Source organism: Procambarus clarkii, chromosome 39, assembly GCF_040958095.1.
Source record: "Procambarus clarkii isolate CNS0578487 chromosome 39, FALCON_Pclarkii_2.0, whole genome shotgun sequence".
Classification (NCBI taxonomy): domain Eukaryota; kingdom Metazoa; phylum Arthropoda; class Malacostraca; order Decapoda; family Cambaridae; genus Procambarus; species Procambarus clarkii.
Genome location: NC_091188.1, coordinates 17,604,758 through 17,628,401, shown reverse-complemented (window position 1 = coordinate 17,628,401; position 23,644 = coordinate 17,604,758). Strand labels below are relative to the sequence as shown.

The window sequence follows — 23,644 nt, the reverse complement described above, 5'->3', positions numbered from 1 at the left end:
ATATATATATATATATATATATTTATATATATTTATATATATATATATATATATATATATATATATATATATATATATATATATATATATATATATATATATATATATATACATATATATAAGCCTATACTTGCATAAACCACAAGTGAAGATAAACAATCTTTGGACAACACCCACCAGTGGGACTCGAACCCAGAAAGCACAACTACCTTCCAGTAGCTGGCATAACTAGTATGCTTTAACCCACTACGCCATCAGACCTTACAAAAGAAGTAGATAGTTCGAGATATATATATCTCAAACATCTCTACCTCCCGAAGGCACCAGATGAGTGAGGGGTCAGTCTGCAATTTTCGTCAAGCCACTGTCAATGTGAGAGAACTCGTGTCCAGCTTATAAGCCTATACTTGCATAAACCACAAGTGAAGATAAACAATCTTTGGACAACACCCACCAGTGGGACTCGAACCCAGAAAGCACAACTACCTTCCAGTAGCTGGCATAACTAGTATGCTTTAACCCACTACGCCATCAGACCTTACAAAAGAAGTAGATACTTGTGGTTTATGCAAGTATAGGCTTATAAGCTGGACACGAGTTCTCTCACATTGACAGTGGCTTGACGAAAATTGCAGACTGACCCCTCACTCATCTGGTGCCTTCGGGAGGTAGAGATGTTTGAGATATATATATCTCGAACTATCTACTTCTTTTGTAAGGTCTGATGGCGTAGTGGGTTAAAGCATACTAGTTATGCCAGCTACTGGAAGGTAGTTGTGCTTTCTGGGTTCGAGTCCCACTGGTGGGTGTTGTCCAAAGATTGTTTATCTTCACTTGTGGTTTATGCAAGTATAGGCTTATAAGCTGGACACGAGTTCTCTCACATTGACAGTGGCTTGACGAAAATTGCAGACTGACCCCTCACTCATCTGGTGCCTTCGGGAGGTAGAGATGTTTGAGATATATATATCTCGAACTATCTACTTCTTTTGTAAGGTCTGATGGCGTAGTGGGTTAAAGCATACTAGTTATGCCAGCTACTGGAAGGTAGTTGTGCTTTCTGGGTTCGAGTCCCACTGGTGGGTGTTGTCCAAAGATTGTTTATACATATATATATATATATATATATATATATATATATATATATATATATATATATATATATATATATATATATATATATTTTATTAAATATGACCGAAAAAGTAAGATTAATAATTCTAACACGAATTTTCTCAATCTTTCGTACATTATGCTTCACTGTTGGAGGTAAATCAAAAATCACTTCTCCAAAATTCATTTTTATTTCTAGTCTGACGCGACACGGGCGCGTTTCGTAAAACTTATTACATTTTCAAAGACTTCACAAATACACAACTGATTAGAACTTGCGTTTCCCTGATTTTATATCTACATTTGAGTGAGGTGGGAAGGGTGATGTGGCATTACATTTGAGTAAGGTGGGAAGGATGATGTGGCATTAGAGGATATTAATAGGGTATTAAAAGTATCAACACAAGACAGAACACGAAACAATGGATATTGAATAGAAGTGTTTGTAGAAAGCCTATTGGTCCATATTTCTTGATGCTTCTATATTGGAGCGGAGTCTTGAGGTGGGTAGAATATAGTTGTGAGTCTTGAGGTGGGTAGAATATAGTTGTGAGTCTTGAGGTGGGTAGAATATAGTTGTGAGTCTTGAGGTGGGTAGAATATAGTTGTGAGTCTTGAGGTGGGTAGAATATAGTTGTGAGTCTTGAGGTGGGTAGAATATAGTTGTGAGTCTTGAGGTGGGTAGAATATAGTTGTGAGTCTTGAGGTGGGTAGAATATAGTTGTGAGTCTTGAGGTGGGTAGAATATAGTTGTGAGTCTTGAGGTGGGTAGAATATAGTTGTGAGTCTTGAGGTGGGTAGAATATAGTTGTGAGTCTTGAGGTGGGTAGAATATAGTTGTGAGTCTTGAGGTGGGTAGAATATAGTTGTGAGTCTTGAGGTGGGTAGAATATAGTTGTGAGTCTTGAGGTGGGTAGAATATAGTTGTGAGTCTTGAGTTGTGAGTCTGTGAGACTCCGCTCCAATATAGAAGCATCAAGAAATATGGACCAATAGGCTTTCTACAAACACTTCTATTCAATATCCATTGTTTCGTGTTCTGTCTTGTGTTGATACTTTTAATACCCTATTAATATCCTCTAATGCCACATCATCCTTCCCACCTTACTCAAATGTAATGCCACATCACCCTTCCCACCTCACTCAAATGTAGATATAAAATCAGGGAAACGCAAGTTCTAATCAGTTGTGTATTTGTGAAGTCTTTGAAAATGTAATAAGTTTTACGAAACGCGCCCGTGTCGCGTCAGACTAGAAATAAAAATGAATTTTGGAGAAGTGATTTTTGATTTACCTCCAACAGTGAAGCATAATGTACGAAAGATTGAGAAAATTCGTGTTAGAATTATTAATCTTACTTTTTCGGTCATATTTAATAAAATATGTCTACAGGAAAGACTGCTACCAAAATATACTAATATATATATATACATATATATATATATATATATATATATATATATATATATATATATATATATATATATATATATATATATATATATATATATAACAAACCGAAAACTCACACCCCAGAAGTAACTCGAACCCATACTACCAGGAGCACTCTGCAACTGGTGTACAGGACACCTTCACCACTCGACCATCACGACCTTTTTGAGCGGTCGTTATTGTATGTTAAACCATCCTATACAGGAGAGGTAGCCTTACCTTTCTTGATTGCATTATTTTATTTCAAAATGTGTTATGTCATAGTTAACATCAGTACCTATTTCACTACAGCCAATTTAATTGCTGAAGTTACGATTTATTTTGATATTAGAGAGATGGTGTTGCACATCCAGAGGCAGACTGCTTATACTGGCAGTGCTTGCATATTGTTGAAGCAGCATGTCGGCATAGTCTGCCAGTGAATGGTGAACAAGTTGAGGACTGCTAGCATGAGAAATATTTTTAATTTTATTCCACATTTGGGATGTGGATTTTGCATGATTGATGCCTTGCAAAAACTGTTCCCAATATTGGTTATACATCTGTTCTTTTAGCTCTCTAAATTCTTGGCTTGCCTTAAGAAACATGTTGAGGGTATCAGCTGTTCTATTTCTTTTATACTGCTCAGCTAAGATGAGAACTACGTCATGCAGGGGTTAAAAACGTGAGTCAGTGAACCATCTCTGTCCTCTTGTTTGCTGTTTGGGGCCTGTCGTATTTTACAGTATTGCCTTATGAAGCGGTTAATTTAGTGACTATATTATGCATTAATGTTAGTAAAACATCAGGAGTTATACCATTCAGAAATGCTGTTTTTGAAGTGCATGTGTAAATTTTCAGGGATATTGATTATTTGTCTTTCATAACTTTGGGGTTTTATATAATTTTTGGTGTGTGAACTGAAGATGGAAAATGATCATTAAATAATTCGTGTACAATTGATCTGTTGATAGCATTATTGATGAGACCGTGACTAATATGACATGATCAAATCTGCCGCCCTGAGGTGTTTGACGTTAGATGGGTTAAAAGTAAATACTAACATGTTATTGTCCCACAAGTATTAAAAGAAATCTTACTATTTCTATTTGTTTTGGTGTCACCCAAGCTAGTGTTTCTAGTATTAAAATCAACCATGACAATTAATTGGGAGCCGCTGGTGATTTTTGCAAGAGAAAATTTAACCATTTTAGCACACCTTACATATATATTAATGGAGTTAATAAAGCGGGTCGATGTAGCAATCTGAATCTGCTGGTAATATGAGTCATCACTTTTGAAGTTTTTTAACATGTTTACCAACTAAGTTACTTTTAACATACGTCACGATACCGACATCATATGAATCAATATTTGATAATGCTTCGTAACATGGTCGTTTGGGTGGTGTTTTGTTTGTTGTGCTTGTAATGTATGGTTCCTGCAGGCACCTTACATCAATGTGGTTGGCACCAGCGTACATCAATAGATCATACAGCATCCTGCGCACACTTCTCACATTACACGTGAGACATTTAAGAATGATTTTCTCGTGGGTAATATTGTTCATGAACTTGACGAAGTTAATGAACTTGACGAAGTTCATGAACTTGACGATGTTCATGAACTTGACGATGTTCATGAACTTGACGAAGTTAATGAACTTTTAGTGTTACAAGGTTCACAAGATGCAAACTATGCTTATAAGTGACTTTTTTTTTTTTTTTTTTTTATTAAGTTATGAGGTACATCTGCATTAGTGCAGCTACCCTAGACTATATGAAGTGGAGTACAGTGTGTCAAAAAAAAAGCTAACTAGGTGATGCTATAAAATCCCCATCACACAGGATGGTTAGTCATACAGAGACATGTGATAGGCGGTCTGCACTGGCAGACTCCGGATGCATTTTGAGGATATCAACAACACAAGATTGAATAAGGTAGCAGTGGTAATACAAGTCCCCATCTCGCAGGATGGTTAGTCATACAGGGCCATGTGTTTAATAGCCTGCACTGGCAAATTTTGGGTATACTGTGAGGATATCTTCAAGAATACGAGAGTGAATAAAGTAATTGCAAAGCTCCAGGTACCTCATGCCAACTGGTCTGAAAGGTCTAATAACTGGGCATTCAGTGATGTAGTGCGGGAGATCATGCCGTAGTTCCTGCTCACAGAGTTTGCAACTGGAGTGCTCAGGATTGGGAGACCCGTCACCTGCAGCCACCTGCCACAGGTAACGGTAACCCAACCTGATCCTTGCAACCACTGTGTCGCACAGTCTAGTGGACGTTTTGTGCTGTCCATAGATGTAGGTTTCAGATCTGAACAAATCATAGCTTTTTATACTAGTACTTTCAGGTCGTTGGGAGTCAGTAAGTTCTTTCCTATCAGATCTGAATGTTTGGACCAATACAGTTTTGACAGCAGAGATGGGGATACCTAGATCTAATTCAACTTCAAACTTGTTACACGCTAGTTTGGCTGCAATGTCTGTCTCATTATGATGGGTTATATTTATGTGTGAGGGTATCCATACAAAGGAGATTCGAGACCCTTTACTCTGTGCATCAATTAGGTCATTTATAATTGGGAGTATTAGGTTCTTGCTGTCGATCTTCCAAGAGAAGTTTTCGATTGCTTGAAGAGCAGACTTTGAATCGCAGAATATTATTCCTCCTCCAATATTTTTTAATGTGCTGGTTGCTAAATGTAATGCTGCTAGTTCTGCTTGTGTGGAGGTCAGCCAGTTGTTTAACCTGACACTGACAGACTTTGTGCAGATATTATTTCTATAAAACCTACATGCCGCTGCAGTCCGTCCAGTAGAAGACTGGACTGAGCCGTCGGTGTAGACACAGTGCTCGTGAGATCTTAGACTCTCGATGGAGGAGGCAATTGTTTCAAGAGTGACAGCTTTGAGTAGAGCAAGATTCTCATTATCTTTCTTGGTGACAGGTGTGTATGATACTTGAATGGTGGGGTACAGATAAAGAGGAATATCAGAGACTGGTAGATTGCACTTAAAAGGAATGTTAAGTTTAATGAGATTGTAAGCATTGTTTCTCAGCCAATTATCATAAAAGGAGTGAGTTGGTATGTCGGCACCAGTCAAAAGGGTGTTAACAGCACTAAATAATTTGTCTCTGAGCAATGCAGGAGATGTAGGATCTCTCATGACTTAAAGACAGAAGGTAGTGTTAACTTGCATTATTCTCTCTAGTATGGTCGGAAACTTCAGTTCTTCCCTCATGTTGATGATTCTTGTGCATCTTGGGGCACCAAGAATTATCCTCATGGCCTCGTTCTGTATTACTTCAAGTTTGTCCAACACAGAGGAGGGGAAATTAATTAAGTGCAGAGCATTATAATCAACGAGAGATCTAACAAACATCATATAGAATAGTCTAGCATATTTAATATTGATACCAATATTCTTACCAGTAAGTGTTCTCAATGGTTTTAGTCTTTCTTTTAACCTACGGTGTAGATCATTTACAATGTCACTGTTTATACCAACTCCAAGGTATTTGTGCTGCCCACACGTTTCAATGTTCTGGCTGTTGACCTTGAAAGCTATAGGGACATGAGTTTTCTCTTTGGGATGGAGAACTCTGGATTTAGTTATAGAGATAACAAGACCACATTCAATGCTTTTAGCAGCGAATGAATCAAGTAGAGCTTGCAGTCTAGTTTGGGAATTTGCAACAATGCATATATCATCGGCATAACAAATGACGGCTTCGTCAGGTAGTGTGGGAATATCAATTGTTAATTTGTGCATCAGAACATTGAACAGTGTGGGACTTAGCACTCCACCCTGGGGTGTACCCAACTCAAAGGGTGCACAGAGTTTACTTTTGACCCCCTTGAAAAGGACTGAGGCGGTTCTGTTACTCAGGTACCCCCTGAGCCATGTCAACAGTCTTCCCTTAACTCCAAAAGAGGCTAGCTGTTCTAGGATTATTTCTTTGTTTGCTGTATCAAAAGCAGTTTGGAGATCAATAAATGCCGCCTGAGAGTTTGGTCCCCCTCTGATAAAATACTCAGCAAAGCAAGTTTGTGTGCTTCTTCCAGGAAGGAAACCATACAGGTTAGGGGCAAGGTGGGGCTTGATTTGAAACATTAGTCTGTCGAGAATAATTCTCTCAAGAACTTTGCACATGCACGACGTTAGAGAAATGGGTCTAAATTTTTGTGAATTAGGCTTGGGTATGGGTATTATGAGTCCCTGTGTCCAGCGGTCAGGTAAAACACCCTGCCTTAGACTTTGATTAAACAATTCTAGCAAAGGGCTATTTGGCAGCTCAGCAAGTACTCTCATGGTGTTGTATGTGATGCCATCCTCTCCAGGAGAGGTAGCCTTACCTTTCTTGAGTGCATTTTTAATTTCAAAGGGGGTTATGCCATAGTTATCATCAGGCCCTATTTCACTACAGGCAATTTCAATATTGAAGTTACGATTTATTTTAGTACTAGCCAGATAGTTTTGCACATCTAGGGGCAGGCTGCTTATACTAGCAGTGCTTGCATATTGCTGAAGCAGCATGTCGGCATAGTCTACAGGTGAATGGTGATCAAGTTGACGACTGCTAGGACGAGAAATCTTTTTAATTTTATTCCACATTTGGGATGAGGATATTAGTTGCAAATTAGTCTACGGATTTGTCCCTTCATATTTTACTTACTTGTTCTAATATTTTAATAAGTTAGAATAACGGATATTATTTGTGTACATTATATAATTTTATGAAATTCATGTAAATAATTATTGTCATATTTTTCTTTACGTGTACTGTATATTAGTTTGGTTGAAAAATTAAAATGAAAGGAATCGGAAGAAAAATTTAAGATTAATAGTATACTTATGCGATAATTTAGATACCAGAGAATGGACAAGTGTTGGACCAGCAGTTTACACAAGCGGGAAGACTAACACTTACCCCGGGAACTGAAACCGGGAGCGTTTGGCTGTAACGAGCTTGTTACGGAAACGTAACGGTTGTCACATCTGAGCGAATAACAAACTACATTAACGATAATGTTCTTAATGGTAAGAACATTAATTTGGAGATGTGAACAGCGTCTGCATCTAGACCCAGACTGTTGACAAGTGTGTGTAATCCAGTGTGTAGACCAACGTGTGTACCACAGTGTGGCCCAGTGTACATCATAGTATGGTACAGAGTGAAGACTAGGGTGTGGTCAACAGTGTAGACCAGTGAGTTGCCTACAGTTTAGACCAGCGAGTGGCCCACAGTGTAGACTAGGGTGTGACCCACAGTTTAGACCAGTGAGTGACCCACAGTGTACACCAGTGAGTGGCCCACAGTGTAGACCAGCGAGTGGCCCACTGTGTAGACCAGCGAGTGGCCCACAGTGTAGACTAGGGTGTGACCTACAGTTTAGACCAGTGAGTGACCCACAGTGTACACCAATGAGTGGCCCACAGTGTAGACCAGCGAGTGGCCCACTGTGTAGACCAGCGAGTGGCCCACAGTGTAGACTAGGGTGTGACCTACAGTTTAGACCAGTGAGTGACCCACAGTGTACACCAATGAGTGGCCCACTGTGTAGACCAGCGAGTGGCCCACAGTGTAGACCAGCGAGTGGCCCACTGTGTAGACCAGCGAGTGGCCCACAGTGTAGACCAGTGAGTGACCCAGAGTGTACACCAACGAGTGGCCCACAGTGTAGACCAGCAAATGGCCCACAGTATAGACCAGCGAATGACTCACAGTGTAGACCAGCGAGTGGCCCACAGTGTAGACCAGCCAGTGACCCACAGTGTAGACCAGACAGTGACCCAGAGTGTAGACCAGACAGTGACCCACAGTGTAGACCAGCGAGTGTCCTACAGTGTAGACAAGCGAGTGGCCCACAGTGTAGACCAGCGAGTGACCCACAGTGTAGACCAGACAGTGACCCACAGTGTAGACCAGACAGTGACCCACAGTGTAGACCAGACAGTGACCCACAGTGTAGACCAGCGAGTGGCCCACAGTGTAGACCAGCCAGTGACCCACAGTGTAGACCAGACAGTGACCCACAGTGTAGACCAGACAGTGACCCACAGTGTAGACAAGCGAGTGGCCCACAGTGTAGACCAGCGAGTGGCCCACAGTGTAGACCAGCGAGTGGCTCACAGTGTAGACCAGCGAGTGGCCCACAGTGTAGACCAGCGAGTGGCCCACAGTGTAGACCAGCGAGTGGCCCACAGTGTAGACCAGCGAGTGGCCCACAGTGTAGACCAGCGAGTGGCCCACAGTGTAGACCAGCGAGTGGCCCACAGTGTAGACCAGCGAGTGGCCCACAGTGTAGACCAGCGAGTGGCCCACAGTGTAGACCAGCGAGTGGCTCACAGTGTAGACCAGCGAGTGGCCCACAGTGTAGACGGGTGTGGAGGAAGGGTGCAACAAAGGTCCAGGAAGGTCAGGGGTTGGCCCCGCCCACCGCTGTGTGCAGGAATATAATTACTGTCTCACATCCATTTATTAATGACAATTATTATCTGTAAAATAAGATGCGATGTGTTCAAATTATGGAGATTGTCGATCTGTATTGCGTGTTCTGGATGGGAAATGTAATTGCATATGAAATCCAACGGTTCCAACGAAAGAATAAATTTAACACAAAGAGTGAAAAATTTAAATACGAATTCGGTCAAATTGTAGTATTCTCTTTATTTTGTTCTCTGAAGTTCTGGGTTCATTTCCATCTGATCCCACCGTGTATATATATATATATATATATATATATATATATATATATATATATATATATATATATATATATATATATATATATATATATATATATATATATAAAGAAACTCAGTGATCTCCTAACTCCATACACTCCAAGTAAGTTTATTCTACAGTCATCAGCAGATTTCATAGAATTGATCAAATCTACCCAGCCCGATGGAATCATTGCTTCCCTGGACGTTGAATCACTATTTACCAACGTCCCAGTCGACACAACCATAGGAATGATACTGGACAGAGTATACGGAGACGAGAGCACCCCCAAATTACACATACCTGAGCCACACTTGAAGAGTCTTCTCGAAGCATGTACAAAGGAAGCCCATTTCATCAGTCCACAAGGAGACATGTATTTACAAATAGACGGAGTAGCAATGGGCTTCCCCTAAGGAGTTTTATTTGCTAATTTTTATATGGGAACCATCGAAGACAGGGTCTTCAGTAGCAGACAAAAACCAACTGTATATTGCCGTTATGTAGATGACATATTCGTAATAGTAAAAGACTCAGATGAACTAATTGACCTAAAAAGACACCTAGAGAGAGAGTCAGTACTCCGATTTACACATGAAAATAGTGAAAATAACAGTCTGCCATTCCTGGATGTACTAATAAAAAAACAGGAACCTCTTTAAGCACCAACGTATATACCAAGCCCACCAACATAGGATTATGCCTGAACGGTAGAAGTGAGTGCCCCCAAAGATACAAAGCCAGTGTTCTCAATGCTTATATTCGTCGAGCGCTTACCCACTGCTCTGAATGGAGCAGCGTGAGTAGAGAGTTTGAAAGAGTAACTCAGGTATTGGTGAACAATGGATATAGCAACGCGGAAATAAACGCTGCTATAAGAAGACACTTTGACCGTTGGTATAATCCAGAACCTAGAACAGAAACCACAACACCTCCAATAAAATTCTATTACAAATCAACCATGCACAGTGAACATATAAAAGAGGAAAGAATAATGAAAGAAATAATCCGTAAAGGAGTAAAAAGCACTACTCCTAACCAAAACATAAACCTGATAATATTCTACAAAACCAAGAAGACTTCCGAACTCCTTATCAAAAACAGCCCGAAGCCGACGGAGAACCCTCTACAGCAGTCAAGCGTTGTATACATGTACACTTGCCTCCACGAAGGATGTAACCTTCAATCTAAGTACATAGGTATGACGTCGACCAAGCTGACGAGGCGTTTGACCTGCCATCTTCAATCCGGTGCCCCTAGGAATCACATGAGACAAGCCCATGACATCACTCTAACAAGAGAAATGTTGAACAAGAATACCTGCATAATAGACAAAACCCAAGATACAAGAAGATTACAAATTCTTGAAGCAATTCACATAAGAATAGAACAACCTACCATGAACACCCAAATCACGGAACTATTTACTCTACCCACCATGAGAGTAAGGACAAGACCAGAACATAACGATGCCAACACAGAAGACAATGTCCAACATAACAGGCCAATTACACTGGATTAATCTTTGTGTTTAGAAAGGAGCTGCCTCATATGGGCCAATAAGCCTTCTGCAGTTACTTCTGTTTCACCCCACATTTATCCCTTATGTATCCCCCCATGTTTTCACCTTTATTGTATTAACACCTGACCCAGTGCGGGTATAAAATCAACCAGCATTGTAAGATCTGTTCACTTGAGAATGAACCATGGAGGTTCGAAACTTTGTGCAAATTGTATAAATAAGTGTAATTCACTCTATAGTAAATCACTTCTTTTCTTCACCTTAAAAGTACGAAAATGAGTTTTGCAGAACTCCTATTTCAACTAAACCATGATGCTAAGAAAATAGTTAGAGGGATAGAAGCCCTAAACCAGAAAATAATAAATACAGAATATGCAGTCATATTCAATGAAACATATATATATATATATATATATATATATATATATATATATATATATATATATATATATATATATATATATTGTGACGATAATCTCCTTCAAGAGAGATTGAGCCTGCTCTTCCCTTCACATTTACGTCGTTCAAGTACAAGATACTATATAGAAGATAAGTCCACCAGTTTTGCTCAGGAAGCAAATCGTATCATGCACACCCCGACACACCGGCTACAGCCCGTCGTAACCAGCAAACTGCTCATACTCCGCCTGCCTGTTGCTGATTAGCTGGTGTCTCGCCGCACCTGCATTCACGCCACCACCAAGAGTCGATGTCTGGGCAGCAGCACGCCGTACTCCTCAGAATATCTCTGTGCTCCTTGGAGTTGACATCTCTCGCTAGTAGACTAAGCCTTGGCTTTCGTGTACTAAGGGAGGTGGCAGCTTGAAGCCAGTATTCCAGCACCTCACTTATTTGATTTATTTAATTTGCATTCTTGTCTTAGAGTAACTTTTCATTGCCAGTAATTATTCATGTTGTTTTGTTTGTTGACCAGTGTTGAATTTTATGAGATTGTCTTTATTCATGTCTTGTTTTCTAGAGTAATTAAAATTTCATTGTTTATATACTTTGTGTTTTGTGTGTCTTCCCATTACCTTACCACAGACGAAAGGACAAACTTCTCTTTTTTTTTGTTATGTGACGAGGCCCTGCCCCTAGCTTTTGAAACAGCCGAACACCAACGCTTTACCGTCACATTACGTGGGGGCCTGTCCACGGAGCTTCACTTAGGTACTGGTACCAAATTGTAAATTTGTGGTAAGCGTATTTGGCTTTGATAAAGTAGCTTTTCACGATTTTCAATATTCAATTTTATTTTCATATGGTGCTGTGTGTATTGTGCATTCCGAGAGTAGCATATGGTGAAGGTGAGATAACTTTGGATTACGTGGTGACTGTAGGCCTCAGTCATTCTCTTAATTGGTCATCTCTCCCTCCGTGTTATTACTCGTGTTTACCACCTTATGTCCTTAGGATATTTCTCATATTTTCGGCAGATCATCATATTGGTACCCTGGTACTGTGGTCTGTCCCCGGGTCAAGTGCACCTAATCTTCTGCAATCTGACAGTAGGAGGATAAAGAGGGCCATAGTTCCTCTCGCACGAACTTTAGTTGCTGAATTGGGACCTCAGCTGCAGTTCTCGTCACCAGTTGACACCTCGCACCCCTACACGTCGGTCAGAGATGATGATATTTACATTGGTAGGGAATTAGCCTTCTTTTTCAGAGCACAAAAGTCCGCTAATTCTGTAAGTATCATATTAATTTCAGTGGGAAAAACTTGCTTATGTCCTATAGAGACTCGGCATGGTATGCCTACATTCTTGGACTACCTAATTCACTTTTGAGGCAATTAACTGTTTCATTTGTTTTAGAAACTCAGTTTCGCTTGTTTAGTAGGATTTTCTTGCCCTTATCCTCTTACATGAGTACCGGGTACAAGATTTCCTGCGACCTTGATTTATTAATCATTTATCATCTTGAAATTAACATTAATTGTTAACGATTCCACAGGATAGGAACCAGTTGCCACGTTGTCCTGTTTCTGACATTCACCATATCACAACAGTATATTCGTTGTGCATTTATTTGCTAATTTCACCATGTTTCGTCTCCAAGCTTTCCGTACAGATCCAGCAGGTGAAATAGGGACTTTAAGTCGTGCCAAGAGGACTGAATTACAAACTCTTGCACATGAGTATCAACTAGAATTTCCCTACCAAGCCAACAAAAATGAAATACATAACCTGTTACTGGATCATCTCTTAGAGAAAGGTAAGATAGACTCTGAAACTCACGAAACTTACTTTATTGCAGATAAAACTGATATGGCCACGAGGAAACTCAAAATAGAGCTTGCCAAGATCGAACGCGAACAACAAAGAGAAGCCCTCGAGCAACAAAGGGAAGCAGCTGCCATGCGAAAGGAAGAAAAGGAACGAGAAGCTGCCTTGAGGAAAGAAGAACAAGAACGTGAGATTGCAATACTCCGTGAGCGGGAGCGAATACAGCTTGAAACAAAACAACGCCAATTGGAGATGCAACGCGAACATAACAAACAACAAGCAACTCTGGCTATGGAATGTCGTCAACGAGAATTCGCGTTGGAAACTACACACCTCACTCAACGCCAGCAAGATACCGCCAATCTTCCTGTCAGTTTCAATATATCACATGCAAGTAAGTTAATGCCACCATTCGTAGAGACAGAAGTTGATGTGTTTTTTACCACCTTTGAAACCCTTGCTAATCAACTTAGTTGGCCTGTCGACCAATGGGCCACACTTCTCAGAGTACATCTTACAGGTAGAGCTGCAGTTACCCTCAATACTTTGGCGTCTGAGAATGACTACCAGACTCTGAAACAAGCAGTGTTGGACGCCTACCTTCTCTCCACCGAAAGTTATCGAAGGAAATTCCGTGACCACCTGAAGGCAAGTACCACTACCTTTCTCGAATTTGCTAGTACCAAAAGGAGATATTTTATGAAATGGCTGGAAGCAGCACATGTCTCTACCTTTGCAGAACTCGTCAACCTCATGCTAGTTGAAGAATTCTTGAGGCGTGTGCCGCCTCCTGTCCGTCTATATTTAGCAGATAAAGAAGAGACCGACTACCTAAAGTGTGCTAAGTCGGCTGACACTTACAGCCTCATCCACCGGCTGACACCCGAACCATCTTCCAGTAAGAAGTCTTGGTACAGTTACGAGAAAGTGAGTACCGATCAAGCTGGCTCGCAATTGTACTGTAAGTATTGTAGACTCTATGGACATACCATAGATAAATGTAGTAAGTCTCAATACAAAGGAAATACTGAATCACCTAAACCCAAACAGACTCCTCCTAAGTCCGGTAAGCCTGTGATGAATGTTGGTGTTAATGATCTTTCTCTTTTCAGTAAACACCTGTATACTGGAACTGTCTCTACCAACGGTTCAAATCCGGAGGGACGTTTCAAACTGAAGATCTTGAGGGACACAGCGGCTCTTCAATCAATTATTTTGAAATCAGCTGTGCCCAATATCGCCTACACCGGAGAAACTGTCTTCATCACTGACCTCACTGCTACCACTCCTTATCCTCTCGCCAGAGTCCACCTGGATTGTCCCTTCGTGACCGGTGAAGTCCAAGTCGCCGTCAGGGAAAAGCCTTTTCCCATGCCTGGAGTGCAACTTCTCCTGGGAAACGACTTGGCAGAAGACCTGCAACCGACCAACCTGATCGTCATGGACAAACCCCAGGTGTGTACCTCTGTAATGGATAATCCCATCTTTGAGTATGTTCCAGCAAAGGTTCAAGAGAGTGATGAAGTTTCTCCTCCGGTTTTAGTGACCACCCGTGCACAAGCTGCACGACCACAGCCAGCTGACTCTACTGCTACCGCTGTCCCTCAAGACCCTCAGAAACTACCCCCGAATCTGACCAAGTTGGAGTTCCGTAAGTTACAGAGGGAAGATCTTACCTTGACACCATTATTTTTCCAGGCTGAGACTCAACCTGACAGTATTCCTGGGTTCTTTCTAGAGAACGAGTTGCTCTACCGCAGATATAGACCCAGTAAACTGAAGGAGGAGGACGATTGGGCCAACGTCGAACAACTAGTGATTCCTGCCAGCCTGCGGCCCACTATTCTACACCTGGCCCACGGAGCACTCTCCCACTACGGATTTAACAAGACCTACCATGGAATCCGTCAAGACTACTACTGGCCAGGTATGGTAAATAGCGTCAAACAGTGTCATACATGTCAGATGGCAGGTAAACCGAACATCTCTATCCCCAGAGCACCACTGACTCCCATACAGGTGCCTGCGGAACCTTTCCACAGACTTATTATTGACTGTGTTGGTCCTTTACCTCGGACCAGTTCAAGTAACGCCTATATCTTAACCATCCTGTGTCCTACCACCAGATTCCCCATAGCAGTTCCAGTAAAGAACATTACGGCTGCTACGGTTGTGAAACACTTATTAAAGATCTTCACCCAGTATGGATTTCCACGGGAAGTTCAGAGCGACTGTGGCACCAACTTCACCAGTGATCTCTTCAAGAGGACACTGGAAGAGTTCAACATCAAACAGGTATTGTCCAGCCCCTATCATCCTGCTTCACAGGGTTCTCTTGAGCGTAGTCATCAGACTATTACAGCACTAATGAAGAAGTTTTGTAATGAAACCTCTAAGGATTGGGATAAGCAAATTGACCTAATAATGTGTATCTTTAGAAGTCTTCCCAATGAGTCCCTAGGAGTATCTCCTTATGAGATGCTCTACGGACGTAAGTGCCATACTCCTCTCAAAGCTTTCAAAGACTCTCTACGTGATGCCACCTTCAGTGAGCATCAGAATGTGCCCCAGTTTCTTCAAAACCTACAACACATTCTAGAGAGGGTCCACAGTTTTGCCCAAGATAATCTATTGAAAGCACAGGAGAGGATGAAGACTCATTACGACCAGACCAGCAAAGTAAGGAAATTTAAACCGGGAGACTTCGTGCTTGCTTATTTCCCTATCCCAGGTTCTCCTATGCAAAACAGGTTTTCAGGACCCTACCTCATCAAGGAGTGCAGAAACAACCACAACTACGTTCTAGAGACTCCAGATAGGCGGCGGAAGACCCAGTTGTGCCACGTCAACCTCCTGAAGCTATATAACGGTACTCCTCCCACTGTCATGATAACCTATTCTTCCTTTAAAGAGCCATACATCCACAGTGAGACCTTCCCTGCTTCTCCTCCCGAAAGCACTGACAAGGAGTCAGCGCTTTCCAATTCGGAAATCCTAACTGATCTTCACAATTATTTTCAGGACAATCATCATAGTGCACCTCTCATCAAGATCTTCAAAGAACATCAAGATTGTTCCGAGATGATCCACAAGAGTGCAATGTTACCCAGCACGACATCCAACTGCTCCCTGACACCCGGCCGATTCGTCAACCCTTCTACCGTATCAGCCCTAGCAAGAAGGAAGTCATGCGTGCTGAGGTGCAGTACCTCTTGGATCATGGACTGGCTACACCTTGTGAGTCCCCCTGGGCCTCACCCTGTATCTTGGTGCCAAAACCCCAAGGTAAGGTGAGACTTTGTACGGATTACCGTAAATTAAATAATGTGACTGTCACGGATGCATACCCCTTGCCAAGGATAGATGACATTCTTGACGCCATTGGTAATGCCCAGTACTTGTCCCAAGTGGACTTGCTTAAGGGATATTACCAAGTGTGTCTAACAGAGCGAGCCAAAGAAATATCTGCCTTTATCACTCCCTTTGGACTTTTCAGATATGAACGCCTTCCTTTCGGACTATGTAATGCCCCGGCCACCTTTCAGAGAGCTGTCAACCGCGTCATCCAGGGCTTGGATAACACCTACGCCTATTTGGATGATATCGTCGTAGCATCCAACACCTGGAGCGAACATCTGCTCCAGCTGCAACGACTGTTCGCCAAGCTCTTGACAGCCGGCCTCACCATCAACCTGGGCAAGTCCACCTTTGCCAAAGGTAAAGTGCGTTATCTGAGTCATGTAATTGGGAGTGGCATCCTAGCTCCGTTAGACACACACACCCAAGCCATCCAGCATTATCCACAGCCTACCACCATTAAGCAGCTCCTGTGCTTCCTTGGTCTTGCCTCCTACTACTGTAGGTTTGTGAGAAATTTTAGTACGGTAGCAACACCATTAATTACTTTAACCAGTCCCAAGCAACGGTATAATTGGACCATGCAGCAAACCGTTGCTTTCGAACAACTCAAATTCCTCCTCTGTTCTAATCCTATTCTCGCCTCGCCAGATATCACCAAGCCTTTCATCCTTCATGTCGACGCCAGTGGTACCGGCATCGGTGGTGTCCTGATGCAGCAACGAGGCGAGGAGGTTCTACCTGTCAGCTACTACAGCTACAAGTTGAAACCCCACCAGAGGAACTACAGCACTATCGAGAAGGAGCTATTCTCCATCGTCCTGAATCTCCAGCACTTTGCTCCATACCTACAAGGTGCCAGGTCTACCACCATCTTCTCAGACCACGATCCTCTCCGCTTCTTACATCAAGCCCAATTCAATAACCAACGTCTTCTACGATGGGCTTTATATCTGCAAGATTTCAACCTGGAGATCCGCTATATCAAGCGTTCTGACAACATCATAGCCGACGCCCTCTCCAGAGTCTATGAAGTAGAAGCAACTCCAACTATCACTCCACCACATGAAGACGTAACTTCTTCCGGAACCGCAGGCTTCGGGGGAGAGTTGTGACGATAATCTCCTTCAAGAAAGATTGAGCCTGCTCTTCCCTTCACATTTACGTCGTTCAAGTACAAGATACTATATAGAAGATACGTCAACCAGTATCGCCAAACGTTTTGCCCAGGAAGCAAATCGTACCATGCACACCCCAACACACCGGCTACAGCCCGCCGTAACCTGCAAACTGCTCATACTCCGCCTGCCTGTTGCTGATTGGCTGGTGTCTCGCCGCATCTGCACTCACGCCACCACCAAGAGTCGACGTCTAGGGCAGCAGCACGCCGTACTCCTCAGAATATCTCTGTGCTCCTTGAAGTTGACATCTCTCGCTAGTAGACTAAGCCTTGGCTTTCGTGTACTAAGGGAGGTGGCAGCTTGAAGCCAGTATTCCAGCACCTCACTTATTTGATTTATTTAAATTGCATTCTTGTCTTAGAGTAACTTTTCATTGTCAGTAATTATTCATGTTGTTTTGCTTGTTGACCTGTGTTGAATTTTATGAGATTGTCTTTATTCATGTCTGGTTTTCTAGAGTAATTAAAATTTCATTGTTTATATACCTTGTGTTATGTGTGTCTTCCCATTACCTTACCACAGACGAAAGGACAAACTTCTCTTTTTTTTTTGTTAAGTGACGAGGCCCTGCCCCTAGCTTTTGAAACAGCCGAACACCAACGCTTTACCGTCACAATATATATATATATATATATATATATATATATATATATATATATATATATATATATATATATATATATATATATATATATATATATATATATATATATATTTAGGGGTACCACCACTGGTTTAATTAAAGGGGCCCACATCCTCGAAGAAGAAAATAAATAGTGTTCAGAGAAGACCTTGTGGATTCTCACTGAATACTTTAATCTTTTCCTCTCCTACCACCCCTATTATTTTTTTTATTTGATTTTATTGCAATGCTACAGTTTACAGAAAACACACACTTATATAACATATATTTATTTATATATATATATATATATATATATATATATATATATATATATATATATATATATATATATATATATATAAATACGAAATTTCACAATATTTCTTATGTTTCTTTTCACTGTCGATGGTAATTGAAAAGTCAATTCTCCAAAATTCATCCTCATTTCTAGTCTAACACGACGCCTGAACGCGTTTCGTAATAACTTATTACATTTTCAAAGACCTTTGTTCACACCCACAACTGGAACTTGTAAACACGCAAATTTGTCCATACGTATACTCACATTTGGGTGAGGTGATATGGTACAACAGTTTTGGATGAGGTGAACAAACGTGAGACAAACACAAGACAAAACACGAAACTATTGGTATTAGTTGGATATGAGAACATAAGAATAGAAGTAAGTGCAGAGGGCCTATTGGCCCATACTTCCTCTTGATGCTTCTATATTGGTTCGGAGTCTTGAAGTTGGTAGAATATAGATGTGCATTAATTGGTTGTTGATTGCTGGTGTTGACTTTTTGATGTGTAGTGCCTCGCTGATGTCTGTATAAATTTTCTTACTTTTTCTCCTATATCTGTCAGTATGCGTGTGTGTTTGTTCTTTAGTTTTTATGCATGTGTGGTTCTGATCCAGAACGTTTACAGATTCATAGCAAAAAATTTGCCTAAATGAATTTTGCAATGGTTGCATCTATGCCAGACCCTGCAGCACTGTGTCGTTGGGGATGCTGGGATAAACATCCTGAACTGTATGAACTCTCTCATGACATTTTATCTTAACATTAAAACTTTATGGAAGATGGTAGAGGTGTGAGAATATCAAGTAATGACTTGGAGAAAATATATTTTCATTTCCTGGCTCGTAATTGTGTAGACTTATATGCGTTGATTAAAAAATATTTCATTGCATTGTTGTTGTTTTTCAAAGAGTGTAATACATTACATAATGCAGTGTTCCCAAAAATAATTTTTACTCAAAACTCTTGTGTCGTGAACAAAAAATCTAATTTTGACTTCAACTAAGCTCTTCTATTAGATATTATGTGCTGAGAAAAGGGTCAGGTTTCGTGTTTTCACGAGAAGAATTGTTATATTTCTGGCTGTCTTTCTGTCTTTCTTTCTTTCTCACATACACTCTCTCTCTCTCTCTCTCTCTCTCTCTCTCTCTCTCTCTCTCTCTCTCTCTCTCTCTCTCTCTCTCTCTCTCTCTCTCTCTCTGTTTCTTACTTTTCAAACACTATATTTCAAGTTTAAGTAAAACCTCATTATTCATTAGTCTACACCGTCTACAAAGCCTTCAACTCACAAAGAAGTTTCCCACATGTAGATTTTAGTCGAACTTTTACTGCAGTTTTTCACTGTTTGGAATTAGCAGTATGTATGTCCTTGTCCTAGCAGCCTTGTCATATAGTCCTAGCAGCCTTGGGTATGTCCTTTCCATCCCAATCAGATATGCTTTCGCCAGGGAGGCAGTGATGACATCCGAAATGGAAGAATATATATATTTCTACACCCTATGTTCCAGCTACCTATTTGAGAGCTGCTTATGATCACCCTTCAAGAATAGATAGGGTCTCCTTTGTTCTGTACATAGAGATGGAAGGAATCATGGTCGTTTTCTGTAATCATTCACTACATTCTATTCTCGATGACACTAAGGGACTGTTCATGTCTACAAATCCTATCAGAGCTTGAGACACACTTGTGTTCGTTGAAGATGGGTAGACAAGTCGGAAGGCTTCTACGACAACGGGAATAACTCAGGGAAGAATTAGGGTAATCCAATTTAAAATGATGACCTCACCAAGTATCCACAACCGTCAGGTGAAGGGTAAGGAAATATCATGAGAGAGCGCCAAGCCATTATGATTATATAGCACTGGGACGGGATCAAGATAATGATTTTTGATGGGACAGGAGGAAGAAGTGGTGCAAAACCACTTGGACAGTCATGGATTGAACGCCGACCTGCATGAAGTGAGAACGTCGCTCTACCGTCCAGCCCAAGTCATGTACAACCCTTTTATATGACGGGTCTGTACGTTCTCGACCTCCGCTGAAGTGATGTCCATCTCTGTTGGTCGACGATATAAAGTTCTCGCAACCTGATGTGTCAAACAAATCCTATTAAAACCTAAACGGAGTCACAGGATGTGACGCAATAGGAAGCAAACTATTATGTATTAGCGATAAGACCTACCATTAATATATAATGACTTACTGTAAATATATAGCTTTTGAAATAGCACTTTCTCTGTAACTAGCTGACATTTTAACTATAAGGTTTGAAGGATAGATGAAATTGTTAATGTAATAATCTAAGATGAAGTCTGATAAAGACCTTTTGTGCCTTCTGTAATGCTTTTTGCGCTACCGCTCACAGGATGAGTATGGGTGTGCACAATAAACTAGCCGCCTCCGGAGGCAACAATCAAAGGGATGCAAATGCCGGTCACTCTTCTTCAAAGTATTTGAGGCCATCAAGGAAATGGACGAGCGCACTTATTCAAAGTTTCTTCTGGAGTTCTTCATATTCACTTATCGCAGAACTGCCGAAAGAAGATTCAAACTAGAAAAATAATAGTTTTAACTGAGTGTGGTCAGGTACCTTTTATAGCGGGTAGAAAGCATCGTTCCTAGAACAATCATACTCTTTTCAGGATTATTTAGATTATCATCGCGGGTTCATACAATTACCTTGGGACAGAACAAGTTTAAGAGTGGTGTGTGATAATTCAGACTTTTGCATGAAGGGATGACATTTCGTTACTGAGTGACTGATTGGGTGAGATAATGTTATACCCAAATGCGCTCACTCGATGGAGTTTCACTGGTAAGCACTTTTCTGTGTCTAAAAATAAACCTCTTTTTGAAGGCTCTCAAGGTAAATGATTTACTATCATCGAACTTACGTCGAATTGGCATTTATTCTTCTCAGGTAATTATTCTCCTGGGCATGATGGTGCTTTACAATGCATAAATAACAAATCTCAGTTCTCTCCTCTTAACCGAACCATCACCAGCGATATTCTAACCATCATCACCGAGACATTAGTCAGATACAACGATAACAGGAAATTACACATAGCTGAAACACTACAATATCAAAACCCCTATCGAATTACTAACTGCCTACTCATGCTTAGTTATGTCCTACTACCTGAAAAAATCCATGAAATAACTTCAAGCCTACACCGCACTGCCTGTCAGTGTGGTGTGATTTGCTGCCTGTCCCACCAAAACAATGAGAATCAATCACCCAATAATATTTACAGCATGAAACGTCACCTGTCTTCGTTCAGCATGACAAATATATTTTTACCTTCCAGTTTGTAGTTTCAATAGTGCCTCAGCAAACCGTGTCGTGAGACAAGCATCAGACTTAAAATTGCTGCGTTAAAATTTGCTTTCGTCCAAAGATAAGAAAACACTAGAAATAAAGAAAGTGAAAAGGTAGGAGGCTTTGGGCTAGCTTCACCCATATTTTCTAGGTAATAGCTATTGGGCAGGAGCCAGGTCTCAGGTGCCAAAAGCAATCACACACAACGCCTCTAAACCCTGTAACGAGAGAGGACATAAAAACCATATAGAGATACAGAGAGGGGGAGGGAGAGAGAGAGAGAGAGATAGGGAGATAGGGAGAAAGAATGAGATAGGGAGAGAGAGGGATAGAGAGAGAGACAGAGAGAGAGAGAGAGAGAGAGAGAGAGAGAGAGAGAGAGAGAGAGAGAGAGAGAGAGAGAGAGAGAGAGAGAGAGAGAGAGAGAGAGAGAGAGAAGGGAAGTGACCAAACAAGTTACACAAACCACAGGTTATCAATAATCGACCCTCTCATCTAATCCGATAATAGGGGGCCTTGAATGACTTTGCAATTCAACGTGCCTTATGTCCCACACCCTTGCTGTTGCGCCACCCGGGGTCCAGCCGGCACCAAAGAGTCCAGCAATGGTCCAGCCGGCACCAAAGGGTCCAGCAATGGTCCAGCTGGCACCAAGGGTGTCCAACAATGGTCATGCTGACACCAAGGGGGTCCAACAATGGTCCAGCTGGCACCAAGGGGTCCACCAATGGTCCAACTGGCACCAAGGGGTCCACCAATGGTCCAGCTGGAACCAAAGGGGACCACTAATGGTCCAGCTGGCACCAAGGGGGTCCAACAATTGTCCAACTGGCACCAAGGGGGTCCAACAATTGTCCAGCTGGCACCAAGGGGGGTCCAACAATTGTCCAGCTGGCCCCAAGGGGTCCAACAATGGTCAAGCTGGCACCAAAGGGGTTCAACAATGGTCCAGCTGGCACCAAGGGGTCCAAGAATGGTCAAGCTGGCACCAAGGGGTCCAACAATGGTCCAGCTGGCACCAAGGGGGGTCCACCAATGGTCCAGTCGGCACCAAGACGCCTGGGAGGGCCACCCTGAGCAGGGAAATGATGTAAAGGACGTTAAGGGGCTGAGGGACTGGTGAATCCTGATGAGGAACGCCAAACGAGGTTAGTCGGAGCCACGACGACTTTGGGGACATCCTAAACCTTTCCTGACTACTTGGTCTTGAGCTCCCTTTTTGTTAATGGTCTTTTCTCGGGACCAAAATGTTTTGCGAGAGGAGATCTTCATCCCTCTGTAAGATTCGCATATTCATGTCCTTCAGTGAAAGTTTCTCTTCAGTTTTCTCCGTATTTCGGCTTCATGCGTCTCTCTCTCTCTCTCTCTCTCTCTCTCTCTCTCTCTCTCTCTCTCTCTCTCTCTCTCTCTCTCTCTCTCTCTCTCTCTCTCTCTCTCTCTCTCTCTCTCTCTCTCTCTCTCTCTCTCTCTCACTCTCTCGCTCTCTCTCTCTCTCTAATCTGCACTTCTCTGGCCCCCTCGCTAAGTTGTATTTCTCAGTTGTTTTTTGTTTGTTTATTCTACTCCCCCCTTCTCTGTCTCGTCACTCCCCTTCCCTCTCTCAGCTTCCCAGCTCTCACACTTACCTCCACATCCCACTGAACATCACATACCTTCTCAGCTCTTAGCTTTATTTACAAATTACCTTCCTAATCATCACCTTTACTTCCATCTCAGACCTTTACCATCCATTCTTTTTTATATATTCATCTTTCCACTCATGTAATAAGCTTTACCTCTTGACCCGCTGTTAAAGCTTCTCTTCCCTTCCCCCTGTCCAAGCTTT

The 23,644-nt window shown here is 41.7% G+C and overlaps 2 protein-coding genes across 2 annotated transcripts in view; one reads left to right on the top strand and one right to left on the bottom strand.

The window, feature by feature from the left end:
- The window catches only part of LOC138372578 (uncharacterized), a 323,726-nt gene that overhangs the window by 107,295 nt on the left and 192,787 nt on the right, over nt 1–23,644 (bottom strand). The window lies entirely within an intron of this gene.
- LOC138372575 (fap1 adhesin-like) lies at nt 8,248–9,015 on the top strand. The gene has a single exon (XM_069338056.1). It carries the CDS (start codon nt 8,248–8,250, stop codon nt 9,013–9,015), a length of 768 nt encoding a protein of 255 aa, XP_069194157.1.